General features: G+C 59.9%; 1 protein-coding gene across 1 annotated transcript; it reads right to left on the minus strand.

The window, feature by feature from the left end:
- Positions 1-2,291: 2,291 nt before the first annotated feature.
- SIGLEC1 (sialic acid binding Ig like lectin 1) lies at positions 2,292-21,105 on the minus strand. The gene is made up of 22 exons (XM_041427633.1): positions 20,765-21,105; positions 20,075-20,177; positions 19,259-19,618; positions 18,880-19,176; positions 18,385-18,648; positions 17,370-17,630; positions 16,479-16,778; positions 15,527-15,781; positions 14,635-14,937; positions 13,612-13,866; positions 12,778-13,071; positions 11,940-12,194; positions 11,001-11,303; positions 9,104-9,358; positions 7,945-8,250; positions 7,550-7,789; positions 7,051-7,350; positions 6,693-6,947; positions 5,638-5,934; positions 4,021-4,120; positions 3,140-3,212; positions 2,292-2,525 (listed from the first exon to the last, which is right to left on the minus strand). The coding sequence occupies exons 1-22, from the start codon at positions 20,777-20,779 to the stop codon at positions 2,508-2,510; spliced, it is 5,109 nt and encodes a 1,702-aa protein (XP_041283567.1). The 5' UTR covers positions 20,780-21,105; the 3' UTR covers positions 2,292-2,507.
- Positions 21,106-21,312: the final 207 nt, after the last annotated feature.

Raw genomic sequence — 21,312 nt, forward strand, 5'->3', positions numbered from 1 at the left:
GGTTACAGCAGCCTGGCACCGCGATTCCTGCAGCCCTGGCACGGGTTACAGCAGCCTGGCACGGGTTACAGCAGCCTGGCACGGGTTACAGCAACCTGGCACCGCGATTCCTGCAGGCCTGGCACGGGTTAGAGCAGCCTGGCATGGGTTACAGCAGCCTGGCACCCCAATTCCTGAAGGGCTGGCACGAGTTAGAGCAGCCTGGCACGGGTTAAAGCAGCCTGGCACCGCGATTCCTGCAGCCTTGGCACGGGTTAAAGCAGCTGAGCACCCCTGTTCCTGCAGCGCTGGCACGGGTTAAAGCTGCCTGGCACCCCAATTCCTGCAGCCTTGGCACGGGTTAAAGCTGCCTGGCACCCCAATTCCTGCAGCCTTGGCACGGGTTAAAGCAGCCTGGCACCGCGATTCCTGCAGGGCTGGCACGGGTTAAACCATCCAGACACCCCGGTTTCTGATCCGCCTTTGTCCCGGGAGTTCCAGCAGGGCTGGCACGGGTTAAACCATCCGGGCACCCCAACCCCGTTCCCGGCTGCTCCCCGCCTCTCCCAGCTCGCCTGTCCCCATGGATGGAGAGCCCATAACCGCTGGGATCGCCCCACAGCCCCTCCCTGAGCCCCCCCGAACCCCGGGATCCCCCCCTGCCCTGCTGGGGACAGCCGGGATTCGCTTCCCGCTCCCGGTGCGGGCTCAGGGAGCCGATCCTGATCCCACTCCCGATCCCGACCCCAATACCGATCCCAATCCTGATTCCGATCCCGATCCCAAAGCCAATCCCAATTCCGACCCCGATCCCAATCCCGATCCCAATCCCGATCCCAGTTCCGACCCCGATCCCGATCCTGATCCCAAACCCAATCCCAGTTCCGACCCCGATCCCAATCCCGATCCCAATCCCGATCCCAAACCCAATCCCAATTCCGACCCAGATCCCAATCCCGATCCCAAACCCAATCCCAATTCCGACCCCGATCCCAATCCCGATCCCAAACCCAATCCCAATTCCGACCCCGATCCCGATCCCGATCCACGGGGGATCCAGGCTGGAATTCCCGAGCTCCGGGCCGGGAAAGCGGGAGGAGGAGGAGGAGGAGGAGGGGAGGGAGCCGCGCCGGGGGCTCGGCGGGCGCAGGTGGCCGAGGAGGACGCGGGCTGGTGGCACTGGGGGTGGTGGCACTGGGGGTGGTGGCGCTGGGGGCGGTGGCTCCGGAGCGGAGGGTCCTTGGAAAGGTGACCGCCAGCCCGAGGGGGCGAGCGGCCGGGTCACCTTTGTCACCAGCCGGACGCAGGTGACAAAGTCTGACCCCGCTGCCCTCGGTGCTCGGGGGATGGCGGGGAGGAGGCGGCGCTGGCGCGGGGCGGGAGGGTTGGTGACACCGCCCTGTCGCCTCCGCGCTGTCACCACCCCGCCAGCGAGCTGTCACCGCCCTGCCACCCCGCTCGTGACCCTGCCACCACCCTGCTGGGCGTGGGTAGGGGACGGAGTGGGGACAGGGATGGGGACACAGGTGGGGACAGGGATGGGGATGAGGAGAGAAATGAGGACGGGGTGGGGACAGGGATGGGACTGGAGACGGGGATGGGGACAGGGATGGGGACAAGGATGGGGACAGGGGTAGGGACGAGGAGAGAAATGGGGACAGGGATGAGGGCAGGACTGGGGACAGCGATGGGGACACGGACAGGGACAAGAACAGTGACAGGGATGGGGACTGGGATGGGGCTGGAAGTGGCGCGTGGGTCTGGAAATGGAAATGGGGATGGGGACCGGGACCAGGGCTGTCCCGGGGACAGGACTGGGGACAGCGATGGGGACACGGACAGGGACAAGAACAGTGTCCCCACGGATGGGGACAGCCCAGCACCCTGCCCTGGCAGGGGAACGGGCACAGAGGGGGGATTAAACACCCAGGGGAGCCCCCGATCCCAAATCCCCCCATTCCCGATCCCAAAGCCCCCCATTCCCGATCCCAAAGCCCCCCCCATTCCCGATCCCAAATCCCCCCATTCCCGACCCCAAATCCCCCCATTCCCGGGAAGCTCCAGCTCCACATCCCAAAGCCCCATCCCCGCAGCCGAGGCCAGGTCCGGTGGCGAGGTGGCCGCAGAGTGACATCTAATGGCAGCGGGGACACGGCCGGAGGGGACACGGCCCGAGGGGACACCAGCCAGCAAGCAGAGTCCCCAGCCCCAGGTCCCCTCATCCCAGGCACCGAGGGGACACGGGTGGCTTGGGGACCCCAGTGTCCCCCTCGGATGGCAGGGAAAAGGGACAGGCGGTGACAAACAGGGCGTTCCCAGCACCGGGAGGTTGGATTTTATTCTCGTCCCGGGGGTTCCCAGCCCGGAGGTGTCACCGGCGCCTGGCACGTGAGGCGGTGACAAGGATCCTTCGGGAAGGGACGAGGGGCTGGAATGGGGCTGGGGGATCCCCGGGGGAGTCCCTGGGTCCAGCCAGGATCGGGAAATTCCAGCGGCCACAGCTGGCCCGGGGTCCCAGGGCCACCGGGTCAAGACGCTCTGTCCATCTGGAAAAGGTTGGCAGTGGCTGGGGACACCCTGTCCAGGGCTGGGGACACCCTGTCCGTGGTTGGGGACACTCTGTCCGTGGTTGGGGACACCCTGTCCTTGGCTGGGGACACCCTGTCCGTGGTTGGGGACACCCTGTCCTTGTCCGGGGACACCCTGTCCTTGTCTGGGGACACCCTGTCCGTGGTTAGGGACACCCTGTCCTTGTCTGGGGACACCCTGTCCGTGGTTAGGGACACCCTGCCCTTGGCTGGGGACACCCTCTCCGTGTCTGGGGACACCCTGTCCTTGGCTGGGGATACCCTCTCCGTGTCTGGGGACACCCTACCCATGGTTGGGGACACTTCGTGGGGACAGAGGACATCCAGGGCGGGGTTGCCATCCCTCTATGCCATGGAGCCCCTCCAGAATGAGGCTGGCATGGGGATTTTGGGTCCCCACATGTCCCTGTGACAGTGACAGCCACAGCGGTGGTGGCACCACGGGGCTGCCAGGCCGGGCTGGATCCCGGATCCACATCCCATTCCCACACTGGGGATGCCTGGAAGGGACCACCCGAGAGCTCAGGGGACCCCAGGGCTGTCCCCACTGATGTCCCCAGGGCTGTCCCCACCTGTGGCAGGTCCTGTTTGCTCCTCAGCTCCAGGGTGTCCTCGGCACGGGACCAGCTCCGGAACGTCCTGATCCTGGCAGGGAGCACAGGGAGCTGCCACCACCCTGGGGTCCTTGTCACCACTCCAGGGTCACTGTCCCACCACCCCTGGGGTCCTTGTCACCAGGCCAGGGTCACTGTCCCACCACTCCCAGGGCATTGTCACCGGGCCAGGGTCACTGTCCCACCACTCCCAGGGCATTGTCACCAGGCCAGGGTCACTATCCCACCACTCCCAGGGCATTGTCACTGTGCCAGGGTCACTCTCCCATCCCTGGGGTTTCTGTCCTCCCATCCCAGAGTTCCTGTCCCACCCCCCCGGGGTTTCTGTCCTCCCATCCCAGAGTTCCTGTCCCACCCCGCTGTCCCTGTCCCTTGATCCTGGGGTCCCTGTCCCCACACCCAGTGTCCCTGTCCTCATGCCAGAGTTCCTGTGCCACCCTGGTGTCCTTGTTCCCCCACCCTGGGGGTCCTTTTCGTGACATCGGGGTCCCTGTCCTCCCACCACCTGGGGGTCCCTGTCCCTACCCCATGGCCCTTGTCCCGATGCCAGGGTCCCTGTCCCCTGATCCCAGGGTCCCTGTGCCACCCTGGTGTCCTTGTTCCCCCACCCTGGGCGTCCTTTTCGTGACATTGGGGTCATTGTCCCACCACCTGGGGGTCCCTGTCCCTACCCCATGGCCCTTGTCCCGATGCCAGGGTCCCTGTCCCCTGATCCCAGGGTCCCTGTGCCACCCTGGGGTCTCTGTCCCCCCATCCCAGGATCCCTGTCCCTTGACCCCCTGGTCCCTGTGCCACCCCGCTGTCCCTGTCCCCCCACTCTGCCCCATCCATGACGTCACCTGGGCCACACCTTCACGGCCAGCAGGGCCACGATGGCGATGGCCACGGTGGCCAAGAGCAGCCCGGACAGGACCCGGAAGATCCGCAGCTGGCTGAGAGCTGGGGACAGAGCTGGGGTCAGTGCCACCGGCACCCCCCGGCCTCGGGGTGCCCCAAGAGCCGTGAAGGGGACACTGGGGTGACAAAGTGGGGGACAGGCAGCATTTGGGGTGAAGGCACACATGGGGGGAAGTCACAGGTGGGGACAATTGCTGCTCCTGGCTGCCACTGTCCCCTGTCCTAAAGGCCACCTGACCACGGACAGGAGGTGTCCCCAACACAGCCACAAGTGCCACCCTCATATGTTGCCCTTTGGCCCCATTCCATTTCCCAATTCCAGGGATTTTTTAGGATTTCCAGTCCCCCTTTAGGGGATTTTTTAAGGATTTCCAGTCCCCATTTAGAGGATTTTTAGGATTTCCAGTCCCCGTTTAGGGGATTTTTTAAGGATTTCCACATCCCTGTTTAGTGGATTTTTTTAGGATTTCCAGTCCCCATTTAGGGGAGTTTTTAGGATTTCCAGTCCACATTTAGGGGAGTTTTTAGGATTTCCATGTCTCCATTTAGGGATTTTTAAAGGATTTCCAGTTCCCATTTAGGGGATTTTTTTAGGATTTCCAGTTCCTGTTTAGGGGATTTTTTAGGATTTCCAGTCCCCATTTAGGGGATTTTTTAGGATTTCCAGTCCACATTTAGGGGAGTTTTTAGGATTTCTATGTCCCCATTTATGGATTTTTTTAGGATTTCCAGTCCCCATTTAGGGAATTTTTTTACGATTTCCATGTCCCCATTTAGTGGATTTTTAGGATTTCCAGTCCACATTTAGGGGAGTTTTTAGGATTTCCAGTGCCCATTTAGGGCTTTTTTAGGATTTCCAGTCCCCATTTAAAGGATTTTTTTAGGATTTCCAGTCCCCATTTAGTGGAGTTTTTATGATTTCCAGTCCCCATTTAGGGAATTTTTTTAGAATTTCCAGTCCCCATTTAGGGGAGTTTTTAGGATTTCCATGTCTCCATTTAGGGAATTCGTTTAGGATTTCCAGTTCCCGTTTCGAGGATTTTTTAAGGATTTCCAGTCCCCATTTAGGGGATTTTTTAGGATTTCCAGTCCACATTTAGGGGAATTTTTAGGATTTCCAGGTCATGTTTAGGGAATTTTTTTAGGATTTCCAGTCCCCATTTAGGGGATTTTTTAGGATTTCCAGTCCACATTTAGGGGAATTTTTAGGATTTCCAGGTCATGTTTAGGGAATTTTTTTAGGATTTCCAGTCCCCATTTAGGGGATTTTTTAGGATTTCCATGTCTCCATGTATGGTATTTTTTTAGGATTTCCAGTTCCCTTAAGGGATTTTTTTTAGGTTTTCCAGTCCCCATTTAGGGAATTTGTTTAGGATTCCCGGTCCCCATTTAAAGGATTTTTTTAGGATTTCCAGTTCCCGTTTCGAGGATTTTTTAAGGATTTCCAGTCCCCATTTAGGAGATTTTTAGGATTTCCAGTCCCCATTTAAAGGATTTTTTTTAGGATTTCCAGTCCCCATTTAAAGGATTTTTTTTAGGATTTTTTAGGCCCCACTCACTGTGGACGTCGAAGTCGGCGCTGGCCGTGGCGTTGCCCAGGGCGTTGGTGGCCACGCAGACGTAGCGTCCCCCGGCCCCTGTCCCCACGGCCGCCAGCTCCACGCGCAGGGCGTTGTGCGAGGGGGTGGCCCGGACCCCCGGGGTGGCAGCAGGGGACAGGCTGGTGGCCAGGAGGTGGCCCTGGTGGTGCAGGGCCAGCGAGGCGGGCGGCTGGCTCTGGGCCGTGCACAGCACGATGGCCCCGCGCCCGTGCTGGTTCTCCAGGAAGGTGCTCACCGAGACGGCCCGAGGGGGGTCTGTGAGGGGACAGCGAGGGTGGCAGTGGCACACGGGGTGGGACAGCCCCCAGCCAGGCCTGGCTGGCCACCAGAAGCGGGTTGAAGTGGCCCTGGATCTGTCCCACCCCGCTCATCCCGGCGCTGGGGGATTGTTCAAACCCTCTCCAGTCCTTGGCTGGCCACCCCAAAGCTGGGGAATCTTCCTGACTTGGAGCTCCCGGGCTCCAAATCTGATTTTTGAGGGGGCAATCCTAAAAAAAAACCACCCCAAATCCCTTTCCCAAAAGCTTCCTAATGCATCCCTCCTCCTGGATGATCATCAGACCCTCTCCAGCCCTTTGCTCCCACCTCCTGCTGGAGAACCCCTCAGGTTGGAGCCTTTTGGCTCCAAATCCAACTTCTGAAGGACCAATCCTAAAAAAAAAACCCAAAATCCCCTTCCCAACACCACCAAGAGCTTCTTAACTCATCCCTTCTCCATCCTGGATCATCCCCACCCCATCCATCCCTGCCCTGGTGGCTTCCCGTGTTCCCCAGCCCGTCATTCCACACTCAACCAAAAAATTCCTCACTTCTGCAGCATTTTGGCCCCAAACCTGCCTTTTAAAAAACCCCCAAAATCCCCAAAGGGAGAAGAGCAGGGCAGGAAGAGGAAGAGGAAGAGGAAGAGGAAGAGGAAAGAGGAGGAAACTCCCCTTGCCCTTGCGGTGGTGACACCAGCGACAGGGGCTGGGGACATGCTTTGGAGCGTGCCTGGTGGCGCTGGGGACACTCACAGAGGACACTGAGGCTGAGGGGGACAGAGGTGGCCGTGCCCCATGTCCCGCTGGCCTGGCACTGGTAGGAGCCGGCGTCGGCGCTGGACACGCGGCTGAGGACGAAGGAGCCGGACGGTCCCTCCCAAAGCCACCGCCCGTCGCGGTACCACGTGTAGTTGACACCTTTGTCCCCCCAGGCGGTGGCCGAGCAGCTCATGGTGGCCCTGGTGCCCTCGGGGACTTCCTGCGAGGGCTCCACCGTCAGCGTGACCCCTGGGAGGGGGGGACAATGGGGACACCAGGAATGGCCGGGGAGCTCCCAGAGCGCTGGGACAGCCCCGCACCTTGGGGACTTGGGGACTTGGGGACGCCTCACCTGGCACCTGCAGCCGCAGGGACGCGGTGGCCGAGCCGCGGCTGTTGGTGGCCGAGCACAGGTAGAGCCCCGCGTCCCGGGGCTCCAGCCCCGCCATCCCCACCCGCAGCGACGTGGGGGTGGCCCGGACCTCGAAGCGGGGGTCGGAGGGGCCCTGGCTGGTGGCCAGGGGTGGGTGGCCCTGTCCCCTGCTCACGGCGATGTCCGGCGGGGGGACACCGTCGGCCGAGCAGAGCAGCACCGCCTGCCGCCCCCCGCGGGGCTCCACCAGCGCCGCGAAGCTGGGCTCCTGCGGGGCATCTGCGGCGACAAGGACAGCGGGTGTCCCCCCACACCCCTCCGGGCCGCAAGGGGCGGGGGGGATGTCACCCCCGAGCAGGGGCCGCGCTGTGGCCGCGTGTCGCGGGGTGGCGACACAGACCGGGCAGCCATGTCCCCGCGGGGGTGGCGTGTCCTGCTGTCCCCTCCCGCCCCCCGGGAGATGTCGCCCCCCACTCACAGAGCACGGAGAGGGTCACGGGGGGGGCGCGGGGCCCCCGGCCCGCCCGGCAGCCGTAGAGCCCCGCGTCGGAGCGGTGGCCACGGAGCGCCAGCGAGGGCTCGGGTCCCTCTGTCACCCACCGCCCGTTCTTGAACCACGTGTAGAGTGTCCCCGGCTGCGCGTGAGGGGCCTGGCACGTCAGCGTCACCTCTGTCCCCTCCGCCACCTCGGCCGAGGGACGCACCAGCACCCTGGTGGCTGCGGGGAGCGGAGAGGATTTTGGTCACGCTTTCCCTTTGAAGCCCCAAATTGGCGTCCCCAACCTCCAGCTCCTCCAAAACTGGGTGCCCCCAATCCTGCACCCTTCAACGCCCCCCTGGCAGTGTCCCCAAGGCCTTGTCCCCCCTCCTCACCTTGCACCCGCAGCGTCAGGGACGCGTGGCTGTAGCCGAGGGCGCTCCGTGCCTGGCACTCGTATTCACCATCATCCTCCTCGGAGGCTTCCCGGAATTCCAAGCGCAGCGCGTTGGGAGAGGAGGACACGCGGATGCTCTGCCGGGGGCTGTCGCCTCCCCTGGGGGGGCTGGAGGCCACCGGGTGTCCCCCCCTGAGCAGGGTGAGCTGGGCCGGGGGGTGGCTGTCCACGGAGCACAGCAGGATGGTGGCCGTGCCCTGGCTGCTCTCCACGAAGGATTGCAGCCGCAGGTTCCTGGGGGGGTCTGCGAGGAGGGAAAAACGTGGAGAACGGGATAATCGTGGAATTGGTTGGGTTGGGAAAGACCTCTGAGCTCCTCGAGTCCAAGTGTCCCCCCAGAGCTGCCCCAGGCCACCGATGAGGGCGTCCCCAGGCGCCACATCCCGAGGATGGAACTGCACTGCTGCGCTTTCCAGGAGGGAAAATTCCAAAATTCCCAATATCCAACCAAAACCTCCCCTGGCACAGCTTTGGGCAGTGTCCCTTTGTCCTGTGCCTGTTCCTGACCCCCCCCGGCTGTCCCCTCCTGGCAGGAGCTGTGCAGAGCCACAGGGTCCCCCCTGATCCCCCTTTTCTCCAGGCTGAGCCCCTTCCCAGCTCCCTCAGCTTTTCCTTCTGCTCCAAGCCTTCATGCCAGGGATTCCCCATGCTCCAGAGCCTCTGTTCCACATTCACCAGGAAGATTTATAAATTAACACCATCTTTTTCTCATTAAAAAGGGGGGGGGAAACAATTCTCACGTTCTGACTCGCAACAACATTTTTTTCCTTTTTTTTTTTTTTTTTTTTTTTAAGCAAAATCTGGTTTTAATTTTCCCAGTCAGGGACAAAAAAAAGTCCTTAATCCAGCATTAAAGCCAAGGATTTTCCTGCTGGGCTTGGTGTGGAGCACAAGGAAATTTGGAGAAGGTTTCGGGGTCTTTGCGCAGGTCTGGGGTGTAAAGCTTGGCTTAATTATCCTCTGGAACATATTTTTTGAGCTCCCCTAATTAATTAATCCCTCCAGATTAAACCAGGCCTTACTGCCCCATCCCTCCATCCAGGGGGACCGACCGAGGGGTGACACCAAGTGACACGAAGCTGCCCTTGGGGACTCACAGAGGACGTTGAGGGTGGCAGGGGTGGCACTGTGGTTCCGGGCCGGGGTCCGTACGGAGCACTGGTAGGAGCCGGCGTCGGAGGCGGTGACCCCAGGGAAGGTGAGATTTTGGGAAGAGCCGGTGCCCAGCCACACCTGGTTCCGGTACCAGGTGTAGCTCAGCACGTCCTGGTCCCCTGCTGCCACCGCGCAGGTGAGGGTGGCAGTGTCCCCTTCCCGCACGTCTGGGGACGGCCAGATCCAGACCCGGGCGGCTGCACGGGAAGGGAGGAAAAATGGTGATCCCTCAATTTCCAGGAAAAAGTGGGGATCCCTCGCTTTCCAGGAAAAAGTGGTGGTCCCTCACTTTCCAGGAAAAAGTGGTGTTCCCTCACTTTCCAGGAAAAAGTGGGGATCCCTCACTTTCCAGGAAAAATGGTGATCCCTCACTTTCCAGGAAAAAGTGGTGGTCCCTCACTTTCCAGGAAAAAGTGTGGTCCCTCACTTTCCAGGAAAAAGTGGTGGTCCCTCACTTTCCATGATCCCTCGCTTTCCAGGAAAAATGGTGATCCCTCGCTTTCCAGGTAAAAGTGGTGATCCCTCGCTTTCCAGGAAAAATGGTGATCCCTCACTTTCCAGGAAAAAGTGGTGATCCCTCGCTTTCCAGGAAAAAGTGGTGATCCCTCGCTTTCCAGGAAAAATGGTGATCCCTCGCTTTCCAGGTAAAAGTGGTGATCCCTCACTTTCCAGGAAAAAGTGGTGATCCTTCAATTTCAAGGAAAAAGTGGGGATCCCTCGCTTTCCAGAGTGGGAAAAGTCAGGGATTTGCAGGGCAGTAAAAAGAGGGAACGGCCACCACAACCCACAGGTGACACCATTCCCGTAGTGTTCCCATGGATTTGTTTGGTATGCTCCATCCCTGGCAGTGTCCAAGGTCAGGTTGGATGGGGTTTGGAGCAGCCTGGGATAGTGGAAGGTGTCCCTGCCCCATGGCAGGGGTGGGATGAGAGGGGATTTAAGATCTCTCCCAACCCAAACCATTCCATGATTCCCTGATTCCATGGTTCCTGGGGTGATGCCACCAGGGCAGTGCCATGGATGGACGCCAGCCCTTGGAATCACATCCAAGCAGAGCCCTGTCCCTTTGCCACACTCCCGGGACACCTGCAGCTCTCTGGGAATACCTCCATCCCCATAAACATGGATTCTCCCCATTTTTTTTCCCATTTTCATCCTGTCCATCTTATTCCAGTTGCTTTCCACACTCACTCCTCCATTCCCATCCCTTCACCTCACCACCATAACCCCAATCCCATCACTCTGTCTGCTGCGTGCAGCTCTCCATCCCCTTCCCACCCTATTCCCATTCCCATCCCATCCCGTGGATCCCATCCCATGGATCCCATCCCATCGATCCCATCCCATGGATCCCATCCCCTTCCATCCCCTCTCATGGATCTGATCCCATGGATCCCATAGATCCCATGGATCCCATCCCATCCCATCCCATCCCATCCCATCCCATCCCATCCCATGCCATGCCATGTCCCATTCCATCCCATCCCATCCCATGCCATGGATCCCATGCCATGGATCCCATCCCATCCCATCCCATCCCATCCCATCCCATCCCATCCCATCCCATCCCATCCCATGGATCCTATGGATCCCATGCCATGGATCCCATGCCATGGATCCCATCCCATCCCATTCCATCCCATCCCATCCCATGCCATGGATCCCATGCCATGGATCCCATCCCATCCCATCCCATCCCATCCCATCCCATCCCATCCCATCCCATCCCATCCCATCCCATCCCATCCCATCCCCATGGATCCCATCCCATCCCATCCCATCCCATCCCATCCCATCCCATCCCATCGGATCCCATGGATCCCATCCCCAGTGACTCACCGCCTCCGGAGAAGTTCCCGGCGGCGCTGGTGTTGCCGTGGGCGTTGGTGGCCACGCACCGGTACTCGCCCTCGTCCTGCAGCAGCACGGGGTGCACGCGCACACGCAGCGCGTTGGTGGCCGAGGTGACGCTGAGCCGTGGCTGCGGGACAGGCGGTGACAGCACCGTGGAGGCCACCAGGGCCCCGTCCTTGAAGAGGGCCAGCTGTGCCGGCGGGGAGCTGTCCACGGAGCACTCCAGGATCCCGCGCTGGCCCGACGGAGGCTCCAGGAAGGTGCTGAGCACCGGCATCCGCGGGGGGTCTGCCCGGGAGGGTGGGAGAGACCCAAGGATGCACCCAGAGACCCCCAGGACCCAGAGAGGTGCCAGCGTCCAGGGAGGTGACATCCCATCAGTGCCGTCCCATCAGTGCCATCCCATCAGTGCCATTCCAGCGGCACCATTCCAGTGGCACCATTCCATGGTACCATCCCATCTCAGCATGATTCCAGAGGTGCCATTCCAGTGGCACCATTCCAGTGGTACCATCCCATTGGTGCCATTCCAGTGGCACCATCCCATCTCAGCACCATTCCAGTGGTGCCGTCCTGTTGGCACCATCCCAGTGTCATCGTTCCAGTGGTATAATCCCATCCCAATGGCACCATCCCATTGGTGCCATTCCACTGGTCCCATGCCATCCCCATCTCATTTTCTCTTATCCTGTCTCATCCCAGTTCCATCCCATCCATTCCATCCCATTGCATTTCCTTCTTATCTCATTTTATCCCACCCCATTTCATGCCAATTCCATTTCATCCCAAATCATGCCAATTCTTCTCATCTCAATTCTGTTCCATCCATCCCGTCCCATCCCATCCCATCCCATCCCATCCCATCCCATCCCATCCCATCCCATCCCATCCAATCCCCCCAGTCCCCTGGCGGGTCCCACTCACAGCAGACGTGCAGGGTGACAGCGGGGGACGCGCTGGTCCCCGGGGAGCCCCGGGCCCGGCAGTGATAGAACCCGGTGGCAGCGCTGGTGACACGGGACAGCACGAGGACACTGTCAGGACCCTCCTGGAGCCACTTGCTGTCCTTGTACCAGGAGTAGACGGTGTCACCCTGTGGCTCTCCGGCCACCTGGCACATCAGGGACACGTTGTCACCTTCCAGCACCTCCGAGGACGGTGAGATCAGGACTCGGGTGGCTGGAGCAGGGACAGTGCCAGCTCAGAGGGGACAGGGCAGAGCTCAGCACTGCCGGTGTCCCCTTGTCACTTCCAAAGCTTGTGGGGTGTGATATTCCCACTCTGTCCAAGGATTTGGAACAGCTCTGATGTGATATTGGTGCTCCCTGTCCCTTTAGGGTGTCCCCAGCTCCTCCTGGAGATGCCAAGGGCTGAGGTGTTGGGATATGTGTAGGGCGTGGCACTGGGGGGGATCTGGTGGCACTGGGAGGGATCTGGTGGCATTTGGAGGGTAGACATGAGGTCATTCCCATGGGATGGACCCCTCTGATGCCTGAGTGGGACCTGGTGGCACTGGGAGAGATCTGGTGGCACTGGGAGCACAGACACGTGGTTATTCCCTTGGGATGGGCCGCTCTGATCCCTGGGAAGGATCTGGTGACACTGGGAGGGATCTGGTGGCATTTGGAGGGTAGACATGAGGTCATTCCCATGGGATGGGCCACTCTGATCCCTGGGAAGGATCTGGTGACACTGGGAGCACAGACACGTGGTCATTCCCATGGGATGGGTTGCTCCGACGCCCGAATCCCAGGCTCCCCACCTTGCACACGCAGGTAGAGCCGTCGCTCCGCGGAGCCGTGCGCGTTGGTGGCCGTGCACCGGTAGCTGCCATCATCGGCCGGTGTCACCTCCCGGATCTCCACTCGCAGCGAGTTGGGGACAGCGGAGACGGTGACCCGCGGGCTGCTCCCGCCGGCGCTGGTGGCCACCAGCTCCTGGTCACGGAGCAGGGCCAGCTGGGCCGGGGGGTTGCTGGCCACGGAGCACTGGAAGATGGCCAGGGAGCCCTGCCCGGCCTCCAGGAAAGCCGTCAGGAGAGGGTCCCGAGGGGGGTCTGCGAGGGGGAATGGGATGAGAGGCTGGGAACCCCATGGGGAGAGGGGTCCTGGGGAGGGTCACTGCTCTGGGGAAAGGGGAAAGGGAAAAGGGAAAAGGGAAAGGGGAAAGGGGAAAGGGAAAAGGGAAAAGGGAAAAGGGAAAGGGGAAAAGGGAAAAGGGAAAAGGGAAAAGGGAAAGGAAAAAGAGAAAAGGAAGGAGAAGGGGAAAGGGAAAAGGGGAAAGGGAAAAGGGGAAAGGGAAAAGGAAGGAGAAGGGGAGAGGAAAAAGCGAAAGAAGAAAAAGAAAAAAGGAAAAAGGAAAAAGAAAAAAAGGATAAAGGAAAAAGGAAACAGAAGGGGATGGTGAAGGGAAAGGGAATGGGAAAGGAAACACAAAAGGGAAAGGAAAAGGAAAAAGGGGAAATTGAAAGGAAAAGTGGAAAAGGGGAAGAGAATGGGAAGTGAAAGGGAAACAGAAGGGAAGGGAGAAGGGAAAAGGGGAAATTGAAAGGAAAAGTGAAAAGGGAAGAAGGGGAAGAGAAGGGAAAGGGACGCACACAGCACATCCAGGAGGACGTCGGGAGAGCTCCGGCTGCCACCGGCGGTGCTGGCCCGGCACCGGTAGAGCCCGGTGTCCCTGCTGACCACCGGCTGCAGCACCAGCGAGGTGGCCGAGCCCGTGGAGATCTGCTGCCCGTCGTGGTACCAGGTGATGTTGGGGACAGCCGTGGAGCCGCTGCTCAGGTGGCAGGTGAGGGTGGCATTGTCACCCTCCAGCACGCGGGGGGATGGGGACACTGTGACATTGGCAGCTGTGGGCAGGAGGAAAGATGGTCTGGTGTCAATGGTGGGGTGACAACCCCCCAAAGCCACCCAAAGGACAGCGTGGCTACCCCAGAGGGCAAATTCCTGCTGATCCCACAGTGCCATGGTGGGGACAGCTCTGAGCCTGGCAGTGCCACCAGCCCAGGGACATCCCTTGGTCACATTTACTCGGTGTTCCTGTCACACAGAGCCAGGGAATCCCCTCCAGGGGCTGGAATGTCATGGGGGAGCCACCATGTCTGAATATCATGGACATGTGAAATTTCCACGTGACTTTTCCATGTGGAGTTTCCACGTCTGGATTTCATGGACACGTGGCGTTTCCATGTCTGGATTTCATGGACATGTGACATTTCCATGTGGCGTTTCCATGTCTGGATTTCATGGACATGTGGCATTTCCACGTGGCATTTCCATGTGGCATTTCCATGTCTGGATTTCATGGACATGTGACATTTCCATGTGGCGTTTCCATGTCTGGATTTCATGGACATGTGGCATTTCCACGTGGCATTTCCATGTGGCATTTCCATGTCTGGATTTCATGGACATGTGACATTTCCATGTGGCATTTCCATGTGACATTTCCATGTCTGGTTTTCATAGACACGTGGCATTTCCATGTGACACTTCTGCCCCTCCTGCCACCATCTCCCGAGCTTGCTTCCTTCCCCAGCATTCCCTTCCCACGCTCCCCTCTCTCAGAACATTCCCAGATGCCACAATCCTGTTCCCTGTCCCCTGTCCCCACTCACTGTCAGCCTTGAAATCCACAGTGGCGCTGGCGCTTCCTTGGGAATTCCCAGCCTGGCACATATAAATCCCCTCATCCTCCACCACCACATCCTGGATTTCCACCTTCAGGCTGTTGTAGGACCTGGTGACGTGGACCCTGGGGCTGGTGGCTTGGGGACAGCCCTGGGTGCAGGCGATGGCCTCGTCCCCTCTCCGGAGGGTGAGGCTGGACTCGGGATCGCTCTCTACGGAGCACTGGATGATGCCCAGGCGCCCGCCCTGGCTCTGCAGGAACGAGCTCAGCACCGGCTGCCTCGGGGGGTCTGTGGGGGAAAACTGGATCCATGAGGTCGGGAAAACTCCTGGAATCCAAGGGGTTGATACTTCCAGCACTGCCTGATCATCCAGGTTGGATGGGGTTTGGAATAATCTGGGGCAGTGGGAGGTGTCCCTGCCAAGGGGAGAGGGGTTGGAATGAGAAGGGCTTTGAGGTCCCTCCCAACCCAATCCAGGGACAAAACACCACTGGATGCATTGGGAAAACCCTCAGAATCCAAGGGATTGATGCTCCCAGGGCTGCCTGAGGAACTCTTGGACATCCAGGTTGGGCCTGGTCTAGGAGTGCCCATGGCAGAGGGGTCAGAACGAAATGGGTTTTGAGGACCCCCAAGCCCAAACCATTCGTGGTTCTACGACCATTTACTGTTCTTAAAATTCTTGGGAAGGTAGGAATTCTCCAAATTCCTCCTCCCCAAAACTCCCAGATTTACCCGCCAAAGGGAATTTTTCATCCTCCCCACATTCCCGCCCAAGAGCTCCTTGGCCATGGCTGGTGGGGATGGGGGAAACCTCAGGGTGGGACCACCCCCCGCTCGGCCCCAGGACCCTTTGGAATTCCCACGGGACACTCACAGAGCACTCGGAGTAGGACAGCCTCTGACGTGTCGCTGCCGTTCCTGCTCTGGACCTGGCACTGGAAGGCGCCGGCGTCGTCCCCGCGGATGGACGGGAATTCCAAGGTCGGGAACGAGCTCTCCTGGAGCCTCCGGCCGTTCCTGTACCAGGTGTAGAGCGGCTCCCCCGCCGTGTCCCCTGTCCCCACGCAGGTCAGGGTGACCGCGGTCCCCTCTGTCACCTCCGCCGAGGGCTGGATCAGGAGCCCTGCAGCTGGAGGAGGGGTGGGAGAGGAATTTCAGGGAAGGAGGGAAATCCTTCCCATGGATCCATCCAGCTACAATTCCCTGTTGGGCTTCCCGGAATCCCCTCCCTCATCGTGGGTCTTTGGGGGGTGACATTCTCTGGGGACACCGCACAGGCCAATGGGGCCTTTCCTGACCCTTTCCCTCTTTTTCCAAGTGCCAAGTTCATCCAGGTGACTTTTTCCCAGGACAGACCCTGTCCCCTCTTCCTGCTGGCTGGGCCTTGCCTGACTTCCAGCTCCCCACTGGGACACCCAAATCCGGGTTTGTTTTCTCTGGAATTGGGCCTTGAAGTCTCTTTTGGGCTTTTTTGGGATCCTAAAGGGTATTCCTCTTGGACACGGGTTTGGGGGACTTTTCTCTCCTTCTGCTGCCTCTGTCACCCCAAATTATCCAGACTTGGGGGCCAGGGGACAGTGACTGGTGGGGATAGATGAGGCAGAAAAATGTGGATAAATTTACTAACTTTTGGTATTTTGTGAAACAAAACCCGGGAGCCTCTCCAGCTCCAGAAGCAGCTCTGACCCTGCTGAGGAGGGGGCCCCCAGGACACCGATGTCCCCCAGTGCCACCACAGGGGCTCCCCAGCTCTGTGGGCTGCGTGTCCCCCCAATTTTGGGGGTTCATCCTCACTCCAAGCCCAGGAGCGTCACCCCGGGACTCACCGCGGGTCACCAGGACCTTGGTGGCACTGGCGTTGCCGTGGACGTTTCTGGCGGTGCAGCGGTACTTCCCGCTGTCCCGAGGTCCTGCATCCCGGATTTCCAGCCGCAGGGAATTGTGGGTGGCGGTGACACCGAGCCGCTGGCCCAGGGCCACCTGCGCCCCGCTGGTGGCCAGCACGGTGCCGTCGCGGTCGATGGCCAGGGTGGCTGGAGGGTGGCTGTCCACAGTGCAGCGGACGATGACCAGCCGGCCACCCTGGGTCTCCTGGAAGAGCGTGAGGGTGGGAATTCGGGGTGGATCTGTGGGATGGGAGAGGATGCTGAGGTCGGGATGTCCTTGTGGTGTGGTCACAGGGAAAATCCCGGAGTGGTTTGAGTTGGAGGGGACATTAAATCCCAGCTGGTCCCATGGGCAGGGACACCTTCTACTAGCCCAGGTGGCTCCAAGCTCCATCCAACCTGGCTTTGGGCACTTCCAGGGATGGGAAATATCCCCTACCCAACCTGGATGTCACCATCTGCTTGTCCTGTGTGTCACCGGGTCAGATTTACCCCAAAATTGTCACAACCAACCCATGGCTGAGTTATTTTCCCGCTGAAAACCTCCTGAGCTGTTCTCATCCCGCTGGATTCTCCATGAAAAACCTCCCCAAATCTTACAGAATGGAGGGGATTAGTGGGAGATGCTGCGATGGACATGTCCCAAATGTCACTTAATGTCACCTTCACACCTGCCTCACGGCCAAAATTTGTTGTATTCCCATAAAATCCAGCCCCCTCACCTACCCCCGGGGCGCTCAGGAAGAGGCTTTGCCATGAACCTTTTGGGGGGATTTCCTGGATTTTGTGGGGTTTGCACAGCCCCCTGTGGCAGGAGCTGGTGGCACTCACATGTCACGCTGAGGCTGATGGCCTGGGCCGTGTCACTGCCCTGGCTGTTGGTCACTTGGCAGGAGTAGTAGCCGGCGTCACCGGCGGCCACCGCGGGGAAGAGGAGGGTGTGGGCCGGGCCCTCCTTGAGCCACGCGCTGTTCTTGTACCAGGTGTAGGTCAGCTCGTCGGGATGTCCCTCCCGCCCGGGGACGTCGCAGGACAAGGTGGTGGCCGTCCCCTCGCGCACCTCGGCGGCGGGGCTGGCCGAGATCTCTGCGGCTGAGGGAGAAGGGACACGTTCAGGATGGCCCTGGGGACAGGAGAACTGAATGCCCACCCAAATCCCCCATTCCAGAGCCTGGGAGAAGATGGAAGCCCCAACAACAGAGCTGGGGGACATGTGTCCCCTGCCACCACTTGGGGACAGCTGGCTTTAGAGCAAAGCCCCGGGGGCCAGACTCATAGTGGGTGGGGAAGGGTCTGTCACCTCTCAGGGGGGGTTTTGGGGGAGCACAGGGACCCATCTTGGGGAGATTCTCCCTGTGGGATTCCAGCTCAGGCAGGGAAGGCTGGGATTTGTCTTTGCTGTGGGATCTGGTGGGAAGAGGAACCTCCCCCCTTCCTGTGGGGGTGAGGAGGGGCTGGGCTGGAAATCCTGGAGAAGCTGGGATCCCTGGATCCCTGGAAGTGCCCCAGGCCAGGCTGGACATGGCCTGGATCCACCTGGGATAGCGGGAAGTGCCCTGCACCCACAGGGATGGGAATGACCCCAAAGGTCCCTTTCCACCACAGCTCTGGATCTCCACAAGCTCCCAACCCCTCCCAGCTCTGCTCCCTGTCCTTGGCTGGAAATCTCTCCCTGTTTTCTGGGCTCACCGAGACAAGGGACACAGGTGTGGCACAACGGGGCCACCACCCTCCTCCTGCACAGACACCCCAATTCCCGGACCTCCAGCAGCACGGGCCACCTCCATCCCGGTCCGTGCCACCGCAATGCGGGACACTCAGCCGTGTCCTGCCCCGTGGCACTTACAGAACACGCGGAGGGTGACAGGAGGTGACACCCCGGTGCCGAGGGCGTTCTGGGCCTCGCAGTGGTACCGCCCGTGGTCCTCACGGCGCACTGCCCGCAGAGCCAGCACCCGCTCGGTGCCCACGGCCACCCCGTCCTTGTACCAGTGGTACCCCGAGACCGGGGGGTGGCTGCTGCCAACCTCACAGCTCAGGGTCACCGTGTCACCCACGCCGATGTTCCCCGAGGAAGGGCTCAGCGACACCTGTGCGTCCTTGGGGGAGTCTGTGGGGGACACAGAGGGACGTGGTGGGCACAGGGGGCTGTCACCACCCTGGGGCACGGAAAAGGGGAGGTGCGTGACAGGAGGTGGCACCCAAGGGACAGATGTGGCCAGGGAGCAGGAAAGGGAGGGAGAAGCAGGAGGAAAACGCTGCAGGGAAGGAGAGGATGGCAGGAGGGGGACGTGGCCGTGGTGGCCGCGACAGAGGTGTCCCCTGTCCCCGCCCCACGTACGCCTGACCCGCAGCACCACCTCCGTGCTCGCCCTCTTGGATCCGTCGGAAACCACGCAGAGCAACTTCTTGGAATGGTCCTTCCAGGTGAAGGAGCTGGCCAGGGTCACCTGGTGGCTGACCCCGCTGGTGTCCAGCTGGACGTGGCTGGACACGTTGGACACCCGGGGGTCGTAGCCCTCCCAGCGCAGGACGGTGTCGCCCCCGGGACAAAAGTAGGGCGTGGAGCACTCCAAGGTAGACCTTTGTCCCTCGGTCTGCTCCTCGCTGCCGGTGACACTGGGACGCTCCAGATCCTCTGGGATGGAGAGCAGAGGGCAGGATGACCTCATGGAATGGGCAGGAAGGGAATTTTTTGGCAATGTTGGTGTTTTACCCACCCGAAATGCTCAGGGTCACATCCCGCGACGCCGACCAGCGGTCGCCGTTGATGATCTCGAAGCGGAACCTGTAGAGGCCACTGTCCCCCGGTGTCACCCCCTGCAGCAGCAGGGTGCAATTCTGGGCCTTGGGGTCCCCCAGGAGCTGGGCGCGACTCCCAAAATGGGGATCCACATCCTGGGGGGTGGTGGAGTGGAACACAAGCGTCCTCTGGCCGTCGTAGTCCTTGTACCAGATGGCCACGATGCCGTCGGCGGTTGTCACATCCGCGGGGTAGCTGAAGGTGCAGGGGACAACCAGGCAGGACCCCCCGCTGGCCTTCAGGGACTCGGGGTAGGAGACCCCCCAGGAGCTGAGGGCTGTGCCAGGGAAAATCGGGATCAGGGAGCCAGAAGTGTCCCCACTTCCCCCAGGACACATTGGGGACACGTCACCTGTGCTTGATGGGGAAGGTGGGAGAGGAGATGGGATTTGGGATAAACCCCCGCCAAGAGGAGGTTTTGGGGTGGAGAAGGGAGGAAAAAGCAGGAAAAGCTGGATCTTTTGGGCCTAAATAATGGGGAAAAAGGGGAAAAAGACATCCTGGGGTTCCAAATTTATTTCTTTACCCCAGTGCCTTATCCTTGCTCCCACGGCCTGGTTGTCCCTTTGTCACCCTATCCCTGCCCGTCAGGAGTGTGGGATCATGATAAATCCCCCCAGGAGCAGCCTTGGGATGCCCCAAATTCCTTCCTGGCTCTACTCCCACCCACCGGGGCCAATCCCGGCCTGCAGTCCCGCAGGGGACAATCCCAAGGATGTCACTGTCCCCATACCTGGCGGGACGAGGCTGGCCAGGAGCACGAGGCAGCGGGGCAGGCGCATGGTGGCACTGCCCGGGGACATGGGGGACACGGGGTCACGCCGGCACAGGGGACCCTGGGGACAAGGGGAGGCGGCTGAGGACCTTGGAATGGGTGGGATGGATCCCTGTGGGATAAATCCTGCTGGAATCAGAACAGTCATCAACACGGGGGGAAACAAAAGGGAAGGAAGGAAGGAAGGAAGGAAGGAAGGAAGGAAGGAAGGAAGGAAGGAAGGAAGAAGGGAAAGAAAAAGAAAAATAAAGAAAAAATGAATAAAGGAATAAAACAGGAAGAGGGGAAGAGGGGAAGAGGAAAAGAGGAAAAGAGGAAGAAAAAGAAGAAGAAAAAGAAGAAGAAAAAGAAGAAGAAAAAGAAACCAAGAGGAAAACAAACCCAGAGAATTATTTAAAACATTTTACGGTTTTTTGCAGCTCCAGACAGACTCGTGACATTCCTTTCAGTTTCGCCCCTCATCGTTCCGTGACAAACCAGAATAATTCCACCCTGAACTTTTCCCCAATATCCCGGAAATCAGCGATCAGATTGCCGTGCTCTCCGATCCTCCTCTGAGCACTCCTGGGTCTGTCCCTGAGGAACGAGGCCTCTCCCAGCCCCCCGCTCCAGCCTTTCCCTCTCCACCATTCCCTCCTTCTCCGATACCTCCTCTTCCCACATCTGTATCCAATTTCCTCGCCGCTCCTTGGATTTCGGGCTGGATTTCCCGCTCCGGAGAGCTTTACTTGGGATTTTTTTCCAGACTATGAGCACAGAGAATGGCTGGGGTGGCCCCTGGGTGTCGATGCTTGGAGGGGGGGACGATGTGAGGCCACAAATTGTCACGGGATTCGTGCCGGAAGAGGAAGGAAGAGCCGGGATCCAGCCCCCAGCTCGTGCTGGTGCCAAGTTTCGTTTCTTCTCCGGGTTTTCTCCCAGTTTCGATTCCTGAGGGCCCCTGGGGGATCCCTCGGGATGGGGACCCAGCGGGGACAGTGGCCCGTGGTGGGGCCCTGCTGCTCAGAATTCCAAGGGTTGTAAAGATTTCTAGGAAAACGCTTTTGGTGTGGGGCTGGATGGGGCCTGGGGGGGGACCTGGGGAGGGGAAGGTGTCCCTGGTGTCCCTAAATGGGATTTAAGGAATGGGTTGGGATGGGAGGGGTGGAAATCTCATCTCATTCCCATGGGCAGAGGCATCTCCTGATGTCCCATGG

Source organism: Onychostruthus taczanowskii, unplaced genomic scaffold (genome assembly GCF_017590055.1).
Source record: "Onychostruthus taczanowskii isolate IOZ18803 unplaced genomic scaffold, ASM1759005v1 scaffold117, whole genome shotgun sequence".
NCBI classification, from domain to species: domain Eukaryota; kingdom Metazoa; phylum Chordata; class Aves; order Passeriformes; family Passeridae; genus Onychostruthus; species Onychostruthus taczanowskii.